At 40.8% G+C, this 17,543-nt stretch overlaps 2 protein-coding genes and 1 non-coding gene across 3 annotated transcripts in view; 2 read left to right on the top strand and 1 right to left on the bottom strand.

Annotated features, from left to right (window-relative positions):
* LOC118369156 (chromodomain-helicase-DNA-binding protein 3-like) overlaps positions 1-17,543 on the bottom strand; it is a 367,421-nt gene that overhangs the window by 57,000 nt on the left and 292,878 nt on the right. The gene's annotated exons all lie outside the window — the stretch shown is intronic.
* On the top strand, positions 13,558-13,631 carry trnar-ucu (transfer RNA arginine (anticodon UCU)). The gene has a single exon. It is a non-coding gene; the product is annotated as a tRNA-Arg (tRNA).
* Positions 14,812-17,543, top strand: part of LOC118369157 (kin of IRRE-like protein 1) — a 39,045-nt gene continuing 36,313 nt past the window's right edge. The window contains exon 1 of the mRNA XM_052497248.1: positions 14,812-15,135. Within this exon, the coding sequence (XP_052353208.1) occupies positions 15,090-15,135 (46 nt within the window). The 5' untranslated portion in view covers positions 14,812-15,089. The remainder of the gene's footprint in view (positions 15,136-17,543) is intronic.

Genomic DNA, 17,543 nt, shown 5'->3' with positions numbered 1-17,543 from the left:
AGGAAATTCACCGTGAGCCGTAAATGAATGCAGCATGCAAGCCGCATAATGAGTGCCACTGGTGTAGTCCAATTAGGGTTTCCAATCTCTCCAAAAGAATGTGACGATCGATGGTGTCAAAAGTGGCACTAAGATCTAGGAGAATAAGGACAGAGGTAGAGCCTTGGTCTGAAGCCATTAAAAGGTCATTTGTCACCTTCACGAGTGCAGTCTCAGTACAGTGATGGGGTATAAAACCAGACTGAAGCATTTCGTATGCATTATTTGTCTTCAGGAAGGCAGTGAGTTGCTGCGCAACAACTTCTTCAAAATAAATTGGGAGGAATGGGAGATTCGATATAGGCCGATAGTTTTTTACATTTTCCGGGTCAAGGTTTGGCTTTTTCAAGAAAGGCTTTATTACTGCCACTTTTAGTGAGTTTGGTACACATCCGGAGAATAGAGAGACGTTTATTATGCTAGGACATAGGACGGCCAAGCACAGGAAGCAGCTCTTTCAGTAGTTTAGTTGGAATAGTGTCCAGTATGTAGCTGGAAGGTTTAGAGGCCATGACTATTTTTGTGAATGTGTCGAGAGATACAGGATTAAAAAACTTGAGTGTCTCCATTGATCCTAGCAGTTCTGTGCAGACTCAGGACAACTGAGCTTTGGAGGAATACACAGATTCAAAGAGGAGTGTGTAATTTGCTTTCTAACCTGGACGACACTAGGCCAATTGTGCATCGCCCCACGGACCTCCCGGTCGCAGCTGGTTACGACAGAGCCTGGGTGCAAACCCAGAGTCTCTGGTGGCACAGCTGGCACTGCAGTACAGCACCCTTAACCACTGCGCCAACCGGGAGCGTAATTTGTTTTTTAATGATCATGATCTTTTCGTCGAAGAAGTTCATGAATTGCTCACTGCTGAAGTGAAGCCATCCTCTCTTGGGGAATGCTGCTTTTTAGTTAGCTTTGAAACACTATCAAAAATAAATTTAGGATTATTCTTATTCTCCTCAATTAGGTTGGATAATTAGGCTGATCGAGCAGGTTCTTTGATATTGCACGGCACTGTCTTTCCAAGATAGTCAAAGACTTCCAGTTTGATGGTGCATCATTTCCGTGCCCATTTTCTGCGAGCTTGCTTCAAGGCTTGGGTATTGTCTGTATACCAGTGAACTAATTTCATGTGACAACTGTTTTTTGGTTTTAGAGATGCAACTGCATTAAGGGTATTACGCAAGGTTAAATGTGGAGCCTCAGTTAGGTGGTTAACTGATTTTTGTACTCTGACGTCCTTGGGTAGGTGGAGGGAGTCTGGCAGGGCATCTAGGAATTTTTGGGTTGTTCAAGATTTATAGCGCAGCTTTTGATAATCCTTGGTTGGGGTCTGAAAACAAAATAAGATTGTTGCACGACAGATCCAAAATATTTATTATGCAGGACAAAACTATATCCAGGGTATGACTGTCGCAATACTTAGGTCCAGAAACATGTTGGACATTTACATTACATTTACATTTAAGTCATTTAGCAGACGCTCTTATCCAGAGCGACTTACAAATTGGTGCATTCACCTTATGACATCCAGTGGGACAGCCACTTTACAATAGTGCATCTAAATCTTTTAAGGGGGGGGGGGGTGAGAAGGATTACTTTATCCTATCCTAGGTATTCCTTAAAGAGGTGGGGTTTCAGGTGTCTCCGGAAGGTGGTGATTGACTCCGCTGTCCTGGCGTCGTGGGGGAGTTTGTTACACCATTGGGGGGCCAGAGCAGCGAACAGTTTTGACTGGGCTGAGCGGGAACTGTACTTCCTCAGTGGTAGGGAGGCGAGCAGGCCAGAGGTGGATGAACGCAGTGCCCTTGTTTGGGTGTAGGGCCTGATCAGAGCCTGGAGGTACTGAGGTGCCGTTCCCCTCACAGCTCCGTTGGACAAAACCAACTAAGTTTATGATGGCTCCGAATGCCTTTTGGAATGGGTCTGTGGACATTTCTATGTGAATATTGAAGTCACCAAACATGTGAATATTATCTGCAATGACTACAATGTCCGATACGAATTCAGGGAACTCGGTGAGGAACGCTGTATACAGCCCAGGAGGCCTAACATTTACTGTAATCCAGATTGTCTACAGTACTAACACATACTATGTGAATGACATTACTCTTCAGTACATACAATGTATGTGAATCAGAAGCCTAATTGTACTCTACAGTATAGCACTGTCTCTGTACGACTTACAAAATCCTACATACAGTATATTGTATTTCTACACAAATAATATTTTACTTGGAATCCATGGACAGACCCCATGAGTTCATCTTTGTCGATGAAGCAGGCTTCAATCTAACAAAGAGGAGAAGGAGAGGCCGAAACATGATTGAACAGCGGGCCATTGTTGAAGTCCCTGGTCAACGAGGTGGCAATGTCACAATCTGTGCTGCTATCAGCAATCCATGGTGTTCTACATCACCATGTTACACTCGGGCCATATAACACCCAGCACCTTCTAAGATGTATTGCCAATCTAAGATATATTTTATTTGAACAGCAGGGTCAAGAGCTAAATGAGAATCCCATTCCCACCTATGTGATAGTGTGGGACAATGTCAGTTTCCACCGAGCTGCTCAGGTAAGGGAATGGTTTAACATCAATGGGCAGTTTATGAACTTGTACCTCCCTCCATACTCGCCTTTCCTGAATCCGATTGAGGAGTTTTTCTCCTCTTGGATGTGGAAAGTGTATGGTAGACAACCCTACACCAGAGTAAATCTGCTGCAAGCCATGGATTTAGCCTGTGGTGATATAGGTGAGGAATCTTGTCAGGGCTGGATACGGCATACACGAGGCTTCTTCCCCCGTTGCCTCAGGAGGGACAATATAGCTTGTGATGTTGACGAAGGGCTCTGGCCTGACCCAGCCCAAAGACAAGAAGAAGCACATTGATCACATGTTTACTCCTTTGATTTTTGTCCCTTTTAGTATTGTGTACTGTAGTACAGTGCATTGGAGGCTGTACACTGTACAATGGACAAATGTTATGGTCCTGAACATTGTGCTTTCCATTTATTAACAGTACTGACTGCTCAATAGATTTTGACTGGTTGCAGGTTCATATCAACAAAGAACAAGAATTACAGTATCACAGAGACAAAGGACAAGTTTGTGAGATGCAGGGTACAGTACTGTAGAAATAGGGATACAAGGAGGAGGAGGAACAAAAAACTAAATTGCAAAGAGCAAAGCAGAGTAGTAATTTCTGATCAATTTTGAGCTACTATGATAGAACATGTTTTCGTTCATCAAAAGACAATGACGGAAGAATCTGAATATTTTTTTTTGATTAAAAATGTACTTCGCCCTGAGAATTGTGTGTTTTGAACAATGTGTTTTCTATTTTTGACTGCTTGAGAGTGTATATCATTTTGATCACTTGTTTATGATTTGAGAGCAGTGTTTGACTTTGAACACAGGTAAAACTGTTTTGAGGCGAATGTTTCATTTTGCAAGAGGAGTCAGAGGTTATGTAAATAGTGCTTGAAGATGAAGTTTGGTGTGTAATGTTTTCAGGAAATGGAGCAAGGTTTCAGAAATTGTGGTTTAGCAATTGAGAAAAACTGTAATAGATCCACCCAGTGGCAAGCCGTCATTCAGGGCAAATTATTGTTTTGAGCCCCACATTTTTTGCCCAAAAATGTTTGCGGCCTGCCTGTTTGCATGTTATTTTGGCAATAATTCGTATCACATATCAGGTTGCAAACAACGTAAAAATATATATATATATATAATTGAGTTAATAAAGCCCCATACAAACATGGTCTCTTTTTTGTTTTCTTTAGTAAGGAAGCTCCAAAAAGCAGGTGTTTCAGCCTAGCTCAGTGCTTTCTGTGGTGGTGGACCAGGCAAGCCAGCAGAAAATACGGAGCGTTGTGCCGTGATTGGCTCAGTGTTCTGTCACTCATGGGGACACAACGTCATGGCCAAGTCGAAGGGTAGACTTTTCCCTAAGGGTAAATTCTAGCCCCTTGGGTGCTGCCATAGTGTTACATTAGACGTGCCCAACCAAGAAGGCTCAAGGTCATTGGCCACAGATAAAATGACGTCAAATCATGTTATATGTACAGTAGCTTTGATTGGACTGATCATCTCAACATCATACTTTAAAAATCTTAGCTAGCAGTCATCATTATGAATCAAATCGACAATCTACTGGCAAATCCTTTTTAATCTTTGTCAAATGAAGATAATAATATAATAATAATAATATATGCCATTTAGCAGACACTTTTATCCAAAGCGACTTACAGTCATGTGTGCATACATTCTACGTATGGGTGGTCCCGGGGATCGAACCCACTACCCTGACGTTACAAGCGCCATGCTCTACCAACTGAGCTACAGGACCACTGAATGATGGAGAGAAATTATAGATAACGCGTATCGGGGCTCATCGGCCATTGGACATAAAACAACTCGGAACTGCGAAAACTTGACTTCAGTGAGTTCAAGACAACTGAGAAGTCGGGAATAAACAAGCTCCGACTGGGAAAATACGTTTTGAACGGTCATCCAACTCGGAATTGTAAATCCGGACCTATTTCTAGAGCTACGACCCGAAGACCTTTTTTTTCAGAGTTCCCAGTTGTTTTGAAAGTACCATAAATCCAGAGAATGCCAAACTTTTAGGACAAAATTTGCCCACGAAGGACCGCCGTGTAACCTTCCTGTTCAAGTGGGCACAGCACAACAAGGTGAGTCCAAAAATGTATTGTATGCTGCTACATAAATTATGTAATATGCCAGGTAGATGTGTGCGTACGGGTAGCGAAGTCAGGTGCAGGAGAGCAGAGATTTGCGAACAGGCGCACACGTTATTGAGGCAAAAGTCGTGACAATGTGCCTCACCCTAATCATTTGTTCTATTTACAACTCTTAATTTTTCCTTCTGTTCTGACTTGGTGGTGTACATGTAGCCTATAACCTGTTTTAGAGAAATGTAATCATTGAATATTGTAAGAGCTTTCATTGTCTGCTTATATGCCCCCTTTATTTATCCTATGTTTCTGACTTGGTGTACAGGAAGAACACTGTAAGAACGACACATGTTTTGAATTCTGTCGCTGTACATTTCAAAAGTGCTGAACAAATAGTTATATTGACTACATCCGTCCTAGCTTGCTCATTAATGTCTAAATCGACATTTGGGATTGCCTCTTATCCGCTTGTCGTCCCCTTATCCCCTTATGCCATAGCTTGTACATCTCAATTGTCATTAGAAACCACATTTGTTTAAGCAAGTCAGCCATATCAGCTATGTTTTTTTAAAGGCAGTAAATGAGGCTGAATGAACTGTTTAACTGCCAGTCAAGGCTCCGCTGATAGCCAGGTGTAGCAGTGGTAAGATGTTGGGACTGCTTTTGGGACTCTGCTGTTGGAACAGCTTTATGTAGGCCCATTAGTTTGTGGGCACTGTTTGTCACTGTTATAGTGCAATTAATGTATTGTTTAATGTTGTGTTGTGTAGTGGCTTTGCTGGCAAGTGTACCACGTGTTTTCTTTTTTGCCCCACATTTTCATGCTAAAATCACCACTGGATTCAACAAATATCTATTATTATGATATGTTTCATTATTGCTGGTATATAATACTGATTATGATTGCAGAAAGAGCCCAGAGAATGGGATGGTGCAATACTGAATTAGTAATATTTTGATAAGGTTCATGTATGGGGATGTCCACGTCACTTAGAGATATGCCCATGCTGTAGAGATACACCTAGCGGACTGAAACTTCACTGTTGTAGGCATAATATAGCTTGTGCTACCTAGACTTGCGCTGGTAAACAAATCCATGACATTAGCTACCTAAATGTGAAGTAAACTCAACTGAGGAATAATAGACAATGGACACTTTTAACTTGAAAACATGCAGGATACATCTTTCCAGTTTGCCTGACTTCCGTTTTTTTTATACTGTGTTATGCTTGTTCGGGTAGCACTTCTCACAGGCCGTTTGTTGTACGTTTTTTGTTTGTTGATGAGATGAAACTGAAACTCTGTCAGGTATCATTTTAAGTCAGAATTGCAACACAATATTTGTTCAAGGCTAAAATATTAGTCCGTAATTGTTTACTTTTATGTTCCATGTTTCACGCACGGCTTTTCTTACTAGCCTAACGATACATATGTTCAACCTTTTGGCAGGTATCTGGCTCCATAAACTGTCGCCGTATGGAGAGGACAGACGAGTTGCAAGCCCAGCTTCAGATGCAATCGTTAGGCAAGGGAAATTTAAAAGTAGGAAAGGATGACAAAGCGTCTGTGCCACCAGTAAGTACAGATAGTAATATAAATCCTCCCGTACAATCCACGCAGCCAGGTTATTTTCTCAATGCTCATTCAGCCAACAAAAACTTTGAACCAGTTATCCCCATTAATAAGCAACGAGTAAGAGGCCGAGCATTCTCAGACCCCTCCACCCGTTACAGGGTCTGAGTCGCTGAACCCTTCTACCATTAGCTCTGACAAATTGAAAACCCAAGTCATTGGCGTATCTATGACCCTCAAAATAATCATCCAGCGATCATACATTGTTTACAAGGGGGCAGGACTCCTGACGTAAAGGCTAATCTAAAAGATTTACAGTAAATCGTTTTTTTAAGTATCTGTACTTTACTTTACTATTTTTATTTTTTTGACAACTTTTACTTTTACTTCAATACATTCCAAAAGAAAATGATGTACTTTTTACCCGTTACATTTTCCCTGACACCCCAAAAGTACTTTTACATTTTGAATGCTTAGCAGGACAGGAAAATGGTCCAATTCACACACTTATCAAGAGAACATTCCTGGTCATCCCTACTGCCTCTAATCTGACAGACTCACTAAACACAAATGCTTATTTGTAAATGGTGTCTGAGTGTTGGGAGTGTGGCTCTGGCTATCCATAAATTTAAAAAACAAGAAAATTGTGCCTTCTGGTTTGCTTAATATAAAGAATTTGAAAGTATTTGATATTTAATTATATTTTAGCAATCACATTTACTTTTGATACTTAAGTATATTTAAAACCAAATACTTTTAGACTTTTACTCATCTTGGTGGGGCAAACTATGTATTTTTTTTATTTTTATGCATGCTAGCTAAGCCACTACACAACACAAAACAATACATTCATTGCACTATAACGGTGACAAATGGTGCCCACAAACTGTTAGGGCCTACATAAAGCTATCCAAACAGCAGAGCTTTCTTTTCAGCACCATGGAGTGAATCCTTACCACCGCTATACCTGGCTATCAGCGGAGCCTTGTCTGGCTGCGAAACAATTAATTCAGCCTCATTTACTGCCTTTACAAAAAAACATGGCTGTTTTTTGTCTGACTTGCTTAAACAAATCTGGTTTCTACTGACAAACTATGGCAATAGGGGATTGTCTCTCATCTCTCGAGTGGATGAGAGGCAATCCGTAATTTTGATTTATTAAGACAATGAGTGCCCTGGTGCCCTGAATTACGCGTCGCCACTATATAGGGATATTGTTATCCTTGTCGGCACCAATGATGTTAGGACGAAACATTCAGAGGTCACCAAGCGCAACATAACTTCAGCATGTAACTTAACTAGAAACGTGTTGGTATCGAGTAATTGTCTCTGGCCCCCTCCCAGTTAGGGGGAATGATTAGCTCTACATCAGACTCAAACGCAGGTTGAACACTGTTTTCTGCCCCTCCCAAAATATAGAATTTGTAGATAACTGTCTGTCTTTCTGGGACAAACAGGACCAAGCCTGGCCTGCTGAGGACTGACGGACTCCATCCAAGCTGGAGGGGTGCTCTCATCTTATCTATCAACATAGACAGCGCTCTAACTCCTCTAGCTCTTCAATGAGATAGGTTGAAAGGCCAGGCAGCAGTGGTGTAAAGTACTTAAGTAAAAATACTGTCAAGTACTACTTAAATATTTTTTGGGGGTATCTGTACTTTACTTTACTATTTATATTTTTGCCAACTTTTACTTTTAAGAAACTACATTCCTAAAGAAAATGTACTTTTTATTCCATTCATTTTCGCTGACACCCAAACATTTTGACAGGAAAATGGTCAGACTGCATAATTAGCTAAAAGAGTCCAGTCAACTGAGAACTTTGTTCAGCCAATGGGTTTTAGTGTTTTAGCAATTGAGAAAAACTGTAATTGAATCCACTCTTTGTCTTTGCCACTCAAAATATTTTTTATATCAGTCAAAACCTTGCCAAAGCATATTCTTGTAGGAGGGGTTCATATGAATTTGAAATAATTTGACATGATTTAAATGAAACAGGTCATGAACATATGGACTTTGAAATGAATAAGGGGAGAGGTTAAACATAGGCTAAATCTGGCATTAGCTTTCCCACACGTTAGAATAACTATGTTGCAGTGGTCTTAGGTAGTCTCCGTATAGGCTATTCCCTCCATCGTGACACTGCTGCCCAGTTGAAGAGCTTGTGATGTCCATGCAACACCATAGCACCATGAGCCTTCAGAAGAGCACCCCTCAGCCTCAGAAGATACCCTTCTGGAGTTATGTAGTCAGTCATTGTACCCTAATGTAGGCCTATTTGCCTACTAGCCAAGTAAAGTGCAGAGCATGCAGGATGCATGCAACTTGTCATTCCCACATATTTGAACATTTAATTCATCCTTCATTCAGTTCAGTCTGAGTTGCAATAGGAAATAAATCAAAGAGGATAGAACAGTCTTATGCGTTGGTTTATTGAAATGTATCTAAATTCTCCAAAGTTCATTTTGCCTATCACTTTAATAATTCAATGTTTAATTTAGGCCTATCCAAATAAAAAAATATGCCTTCAACTTATGGGCATTGCAATTTAGGAATTTAGGCTATCATTTTGGGTTCTGGTGTCTTGCGGAATAATTTTAGAACTCTATTTGTGTTTTATAACTGTGTTTATTATAGGGCTCCCCATAAAAAGAGACCCTAGCTCACAGGCCTCTAAATATAGGCCTCTAAATACATTTTAAATAAAACAGTTGAAGAAGCACGTGCAGTGGCTGATAGGGAAAACAGATTTGACAATAAGAATAGGCTATAGGTAGTCTTGACCATTTTGGACCCCTTGGCTATTTTGCTCAGGACGGGGTATAGCCAAGACTTAATCAATATTTTGTTTTGTCACATTTATTCATATGGATATAGCCTCTGCACGATGACGTTGTGCAACGCAAATTGCTATAACAAGTCTACAGTAGTGGAAATACCCTAAAACAATAGTCAAAATGACTAATATTAGGCCTACAGTCCAAGCTCCCAAAAACTGGAAAAAGTGTGATTCATTAGGTTACATGATCACCACACTAGCCCCACGCCTCTATAAAAATGAATTATGCAATTATCTGGCCCTTAAATAACACACAGCAGCATGACATATTTAGATAGAGGAATAGGCCTGGCATAAATAATATTTACTTCCTATTTTGCAGCTCAGGCGGTTATTCTAGACAGGGCTCTTCTATGTCTTTATCATTCTCAGTCCCAAGCCTACACCACATAACCTACTAGTATGACGTCGTTATTGAATGCAGTTCTAAAACAAGCTCAATACTTTTATTTTGGAAATGAAACCGGTAACGTTAGCTGCAAAGAAACTCTAACGTCGGGGCTATAGTTGCTTCATTGACGAGCTAAGTTCGACAAGCTAAATTCAGTTCATGTCCTTTGCAGATGCCACATTACTAACAAAAGTTTGTACTCATAAAAAAATGTCTGTAACGAAAACCGAACGTGTAAATGTGAATTCATAGTCGTATCAAAGGGTTTGTACGTTTAGTGATCGTTTTTTTACGTTTAATGTTTCACGCATGGCTTTTCTTACGATCCTAACAATTTACGGATGGATTTTCGTACGATCCTAACAATACATACATGCAACCTTTTGGCAGGGATCTGCCTCCATAATAGTTCTCCTGCATATTATGAGTACGGTGACTGCAATTTGATGGCATACCGGGTAATCTCTGGCAGTGAAGTGAGTGTGTATCATAGTCCTGTCACTGCTCCACTCCTTGTACTCTTTGCCATTGAGAAACATATTTGACATATGACACGGAGTAAAAGGAGTGGAATGTTAGCTAAACAGACTGTTCAGAGGAAGAGTGTATACAACATGGCTTCCACTCCCAATCTGAATAAAAGACAAGTGCCTAATCCATTTTTTTGAATATCTAAACCTACATATATGACAAGGGGTTGGCCTTAGAAATGTTGAGCTGTAGCCTACTGCCTATCCAGATAATATGGAGGTATATTCATTTTCTTACGATCCTAACAATTTACGGATGGATTTTCGTACGATCCTAACAATACATACATGCAACCTTTTGGCAGGGATCTGCCTCCATAATAGTTCTCCTGCATATTATGAGTACGGTGACTGCAATTTGATGGCATCGCCATCATGTTACTACTTTTTCAGCTGGTGGAAATCCTGTAGAACCATGTCCAGTTTAAGCGTCCAGTGTGAAAAAATGGAATGAACAAAGTTTTCTGTCATTCGTTGGAGGTTATCTATCAAGCTTAGCAACTTTGTTCATTTTAGATTTTGTTTGACTGCCGTTAAAAAAGTTTGTATAATTCGACAACGATGTAGTTTACTCGGGGTGCGCTCTGTGCGTCCTGGAGCGCGCTTCTGTGTCGAGATAGCTAAGGCCTACTGCTGAAATGTGCTGAATTAATTGAGGAACATGATAACGATCAGAATTTATTAACGGCCTGGTTCGCAATTCACAACTATGTTATTGACGATCAAAGTTACACCATCATTACTAAATAATACTTTCACTAGTGCCGCAGCCAAACATGCAATATGGGGCAGCAACAATCTTTTGGGGGGAGAACCCTGGCATCGGGACCATATCTTGGTTTAAATGCTTTAAATGGACATTTCTGATTTTTGTAGTATTTCCCGGGACTCTCGGGAATAAATATGAATTATTCCCAGTATTGAAACGTGGTAGATTTTCTGGAAATGATTAATCCCTACTCTGCATTTGGGTTACATTTGGGTTACTACAGTGACACTGACTTGTGAACCACAACAGAGCCTTGGCATTGTTGAGTCTGTCCTAATTAAAACTGAGGAACCAGAAGAGTATGAGAAGGTCGTTCCCAGTCCTCGAGTTTAGGACATGCAGGTCAAAGATCAAATATGAGCCTATGTGAGAGGCAGCCTGGGTATTAGTCTGTTTAGCTAACATTCCACTCCTTGTACTCTTTGCCATTGAGAAACATATTTGACATATGACACGGAGTAAAAGGAGTGGAATGTTAGCTAAACAGACTGGTCAGAGGAAGAGTGTATACAACATGGCTTCCACTCCCAATCTGAATAAAAGACAAGTGCCTAACCCATTTTTTTGAATATCTAAACCTACATATATGACAAGGGGTTGGCCTTAGAAATGTTGAGCTGTAGCCTACTGCCTATCCAGATAATATGGAGGTATATTCATGCTAAACGTAGTCACAAGGGTAGTCTATCAGAAGGGAATTCTCTGGCATGTATTTCCTGGTTTCTTCCTAAAGGTTACTTCCCTGTCACGGGGCGCTGACAGGAATGAGATTCTGAAGAATTTACATGTATTATTAGACTCTGGGTTTGGATCTGTGCCTAAATTTGAAGTAGCTACATGGATAGCATAAATTCCTTTGTATAGGCTATTTTATTCCTTTCATCACAAGTTACAAGCAGTCAGAGAAACTGAAATGGGATTACATGAAAATAATAATTTTGGGACTGTATCAACAGTGAACTGCTGAAAATAAAATATAGAGGAGGACTTTCCTTTAACAATTTAAGATGGATCATGTCACTTCATTTTCTTTAGATTATTCATGTAGGCCTAGGGGACAATCAGCGACCAAGAACAATAATCAACATTTAAGAATAACAAAGAGATAATACTGAAGTCTGAATTAGCTGGTAACGTAGCTAGCTAGCTATCTAGCTAACTTTACATACTGTATCGCTAGCTAGCTAAGTTAATGAAATATCACCAGCTACCTAACTTCATATTAGCCAGCTATCTTGATGTATTTATCATTGTAAAAAAAAACTAAAAATGCATTTGTAGGTAGCAAGCTAAAAGCCACGGAGGAGGGTGAAAGGATAACGTTAGCAGCCCCAACTGTCAAAGAGAGAGAGTAGGCTATTCTGTATAGGGCAGGTACTTTCGTGTAGTTCCAGTCTCTAGAAGTGAAGACAGCGATAAGAGTAACATAATATTCAGTGCTGTCTAATTTGAGTATAATGAAGTCTGTTTCTTGTGATGTTTTTTTGTCCACAGATACAGAGAGCTGTGAAAGCCTGTCTGCAGATGAAGAGGTCCCAATGAAGAGCAGTGGTTCTCAGTCCTGTTCTTGGGGACTCAAAGGAGTGCATTTTTGTTTTTGCCATAGCACTACACAGCTGATTCAAATGATCAACTCATCAAGCTTCAAATGGTATTTATATATTCATTTTTGATGCTATCCTTGATATTGTCATGACTTGACTGTAACATAAATCTGAAGACTGTTATTTATCTACTCAACTAACTATATTTATTTGTTACTCGGTTAAATTAATAATGTAAAAATGAACTCATTAGGATCTGGGGCACCAGGAGAGCGGATCTTTAAAGAGTTACCATCTCCCGGATTCAACTAATGGTCTTTTCCTATCACATCTATAAACAGTCAATTTAATAAACATAACCTTGTAGCATATCATCCTTCTCAACAGTCCTTGCATCTGCAAAAACCAGAACCTTACTTATGATTCAGTACTACACAAATTGGTTTAATTATTTATTTACTAGCTAATTAAATGGTAACACAGTATAAACATACACACTTAATATGTTAAAAACAGGTCCCTAGCAGACTGACAACAATATGGCTGCTCTTTACAAAATACGTGTACCACAGCTAAGGGCTGTATCTAGGCACTCTGTTTTGCATCATGCATAAGATCAGCCCTTAGCCATGGTTTATTGACCATATAACTCACATCCTCGGGCCTCATTGCTTAATTTATATACATTGCTATCTGCTGTCTGGGAGAACAGTCATAGCAGATAAAAAGTTGCCAATCATCACAATATATCTAGTAGGCTATGGAACCTTCTAAAAAAAATAGGCAGTTTAGATTATTGAGGGTGTTTTATTCTGATGCAGATTCAGCACAATAAAAAAAATCCCTTAGTTAGTAGGCTATTCTGAGGAAAATATAATGATGCAAACTGTATCTAATATTCCACACAGTATATTGGCTATTGCTTTTCAATCTCCTTAAAGCACTGCGCATTTGATTAAAGCCTAAATAGAATGCATTTTCTGCATGTCAGTAATGAACACCATCGCCATTTACGAAGTCCATTGAAGAGAGAGTTTACAGCGCCCTCTAACGGTCTCTCAAATCGAACTCAAATGTCGACGGAGGGTGGTGCTGATGCGAGAAGGATACAGAAAGCGTCGACCTAGAGGGATGTGAATATCTAAACCTGACCAGGATCACATTTATTGCCGCAGTCTCTGTGGCGCAATGGAATAGCGCGCTGGACTTCTAATCCAGAGGCTCCGGGTTCGAGTCCCGGCAGAGATGTGCCACTCTCGATGTTTCAAGGCGGACCTGTGAAATTTTTATTGCAGAAAATGAATGCTGTTCCATAATAAATTGCAGCCACCTTTTCATTCAATGCATTCTTCTAATAAGTATTCTAAATATAGGGCTGCACTTCACTACATCTCTATACACCATAACTTAATATATATATATACTAATAATGATATAAATGTATAATCTGGTGTTTAATTAATATAAAAGAAACACTTATGTACATATTTGTATGCTTCATTTTATTTGTTCTTTACGTGATAGAACGGTATGTTCGACCACTTATTTAGCGTTACAATATCAAAGGAAATTCTTGCGAGGCCTATATTATAATATATATATATATATATTAAATCCCATTATACTATTGACAGATGTATTTAACCGCACAAACAATCCATCCCTAGCCTATATTTTTTTCCTGAAGTAGATCATCTCTGAGTAATCGTAGAAAATGAACCACTTATTTAGGAAAAATATATCAATGCCAGTCTACTGAATGAGCTATACCTGCAATAACGGATCAAACAAGGAAACACTGTAATGATGGCAATGTCTGGAATCCTAATTATAGCGGTAAATGTTTCAGTGAACAAATTAGTGTAGCTGAATTTGTTGTTTTTATGAGGTGCATCCGTGTGAAGGTATTTTAATAGTTGCTCCAGTTGTTTGGGGAGTAGTTCAGGAGTCAGTGCACTTGAGGGCGCTCCAACACTGGTCTATACTTTAAAGCAACGCGAGGGGTGGAAACACATGAGAGCAGTAGCCTAATAGACCACTACACAGACTCAGCGGTGACAGTGAACTCCACATCTGTATAGCCTTCATCATTCAATTGAGGGAAAGGAAGCAACATATGCTGTCACTTTTGGGGCAGAACTTAATTGTGCCACGCAGATTGAATGCAGAATGATTTGCTTTACAGTATGATTCAACTCGTCACGTCCATAACCATGACACGTCATGAGATCTATAACCTATTGCTCCATCTCTCTTACAAATAAAAATACAGAGATAATGATGATTCAAAATTCAACAAACAAGGACAATGTATTTTAGTTGTTTTCTGGTGACAAAGAAATGCGCATCTAATAGCGGTAACATCTAACGCGAGATTCAGACTAGAAAGAGGAGGGGAGTGTGCTGTGGCGCTGACGAGAGAGAGAGAGAGAGAGAGCGAGAGAGGAATGCGTCGCTAATGAGTAAACGGACCATCGCCCGAGCACGAAAGAGCGGACAACGGAAAGGGGGAAAGGAGGAAAAACGGAGAAATGTTGTAAACCGCAACAAAAAAAAGAGCAGTAAGGGGAGGTGGAGAACGAAGAAAACCGTCATATATATTGGAAGGATTACAATTACCCTATACTGGTGAATAGAATCCAACTAGGATTTTTAATGCTGCCCTCACGGAGAATTGAGCTAACGGACTTACTGGTCTTCTGAACCATGCAGCGGCTTTTGCTCCTGAGTTTGGCGTTGAGTTTTCACCGTGGTAAGATTAGGGTTTTCCCTGTTACCTTCCCTAATCAATGACACACTGTTTCATGTTTTCGAACAATACCAAGGCTTTCAAACTTGATGAGGGGAAAAGTTATTCTAGTTTCGCTTCAGATGCGTGTGTGTGTGAATGTGTGCGTGCGTGTGTGCGCGTGCGTTTGTGTGTGTGTGTGTGTGTGAGAGAGAGAGAGAGAGAGAGAGAGAGAGAGAGAGAGAGAGAGAGTAGATGCTCAGTTGTTCAGAGTGTATGGCGATGAGTTTGTCATTACATGCGCCGCAGTGTGTGGTAGGCTATTTCATAGGGTGCATGTGTCTAACATGATCATGGCCTGATTGGTGCAAGAACCTAGTATCCACAATATGACCTTAGTCCTGTGCATTCGGTAGCCTATAGCCTTTTATTCAAATAGGATGTTAGACAGAAAGGATGTGATTTGAATGACAGTGCACGTCTAAAGTGATTGACCAAATGTGCTCGATATTGGAATGTGGGAACGGCTTGCTTCAATCATTCAAACGTTGCTTGCCATATTTTATTGGTGCCTGTGATATGTATAGCCTAATAACACAGAACACACGCACGCACACACACACACACACACACACACATACCACGGACACTGGAGACGAGGTATGGCTTACATAGCTGCAACTATAATACCCCTAATGTCGTCTAGATATCATATCTGAGTAATGACAGGTAGGCTATTGTTATAACGTAGTTGCTAGGAGACAATTGCTCAAGGGTAAAGTGATTTCTCAGGCTACCTGTTAGATGACATCTTCCTCGTGCTCACCCGCACGGCACAAGGCAACCCTCCCTTTTCATTGTCTACCTTGTGCGTGTGACAGTAAGAGAGTGTGTGTGCTGTGGATGTGCAGGCATGCGCAGGTACTGACCATCCGACCACTTTATCATATTGTAGGTAGGGGGCGTGTTTGAAAAGTCTATAGGATGATGTCATCCATGTGTCTCTTTAGATTGCAATAGGCCAGAGCTACTCCTTTGTCCTTCTCTCAACATCCATACACAATATTAGGCTACTAGTTATTAACTACAAACTCGATGTTAGTATTGTATTACCTTTTCACTGCCTAATCCTTTATAACAACTCACAAATTACCTATGTTGTGGCTGCTGTAAACAGTATTCCTTATGAATAGTCATTACACACATACATCACATTCACACATGGAATGAAGCTGATACACACACCCACGCACACTAACGCGTGCACACGAACTAACACACACGCGCATTAAACACGCACGCACATGTAACAGTATAGCATCCGTCCCTCTCCTCGCCCCTCGCCCCTACCTGGGCTCGAACCATAAACCCTCTGCACACATCGAAAACAGCCACCCCCGAAGCATCGTTACCCATCGCTTCACAAAAGCCACGGCCCTTGTGGTGCAAGGGAAACAACTACTTCAAGGTCTCAGAGCGAGTGACGTCACCGATTGAAACGCTATTAGCGCGCACCCCGCAAACTAGCTAGCCATTTCACATCGGTTACACACACACTAACACATGCACATACACACGCATGCACGCGCACACACACACAATCATACCAATTCCAGTTGTTTTTCTGCAGGGATGTTTCTCCTGGACTCATTGCCACATGCTGAATGCATGATGTGTCCAGTTTGCTCTCTCATAAATCCATCAGTGCACATACACTACATTACCAAAAGTATGTGGATACCTGCCTGTCGAACATTCCCATTCCAAAATCATTGGTATTAATATGGAGTTGCTCCCCCCTTTGCTGCTATAACATCCTCCACTCTTCTAGGAAGGCTTTCCACTAGATGTTGGAACATTGCTGTGGGGACTTGCTTCCATTCAGCCACAAGAGCATTAGTGGGGTCGGGCACTGATGTTGGGCAATTAGGACTGGCTCGCAGTTGGCGTTCCAATTCATCCCAAAGGTGTTCGATGGGGTTCAGGTCAGGACTCTGTGCAGGCCAGTCAATTTTTTCCACACCAATCTCAACAAAGCATTTCTGTATGGACCTCACTTTGTGCACGGGGGCATTGTCATCAAGTGCTAAGATTTCCCATCACTGGAACTAAGGGGCCTAGTCCAAACCATGAAAAACAGCCCCAGACCATTATTCCACCTCCACCAAACTTTACAGTTGGCACTATGCATTGGGGAAGGTAGTGTTCTCCTGTCATCCACCAAACCCAGATTCGTCCATCGAACTGCCAGATGGTAAAGTGTGATTGTCACTCCAGAGAACGCATTTCCTCTGCTCCAGAGTCCAATGGTGGCGGGCTTTACACCACTCCGGCCAACACTTAGCATTGCAGATCAAATCAAATCAAATGTATTTATATACCCTTTCTTACATCAGCTGATATCTCAAAGTGTTGTGCAGAAACCCAGCCTA

Source organism: Oncorhynchus keta, chromosome 35, assembly GCF_023373465.1.
Source record: "Oncorhynchus keta strain PuntledgeMale-10-30-2019 chromosome 35, Oket_V2, whole genome shotgun sequence".
In the NCBI taxonomy this organism is placed as follows: Eukaryota; Metazoa; Chordata; class Actinopteri; order Salmoniformes; family Salmonidae; genus Oncorhynchus; species Oncorhynchus keta.
Note: the sequence above shows the minus strand (reverse complement) of the source record. Positions and strands in the feature narration are given on the sequence as shown.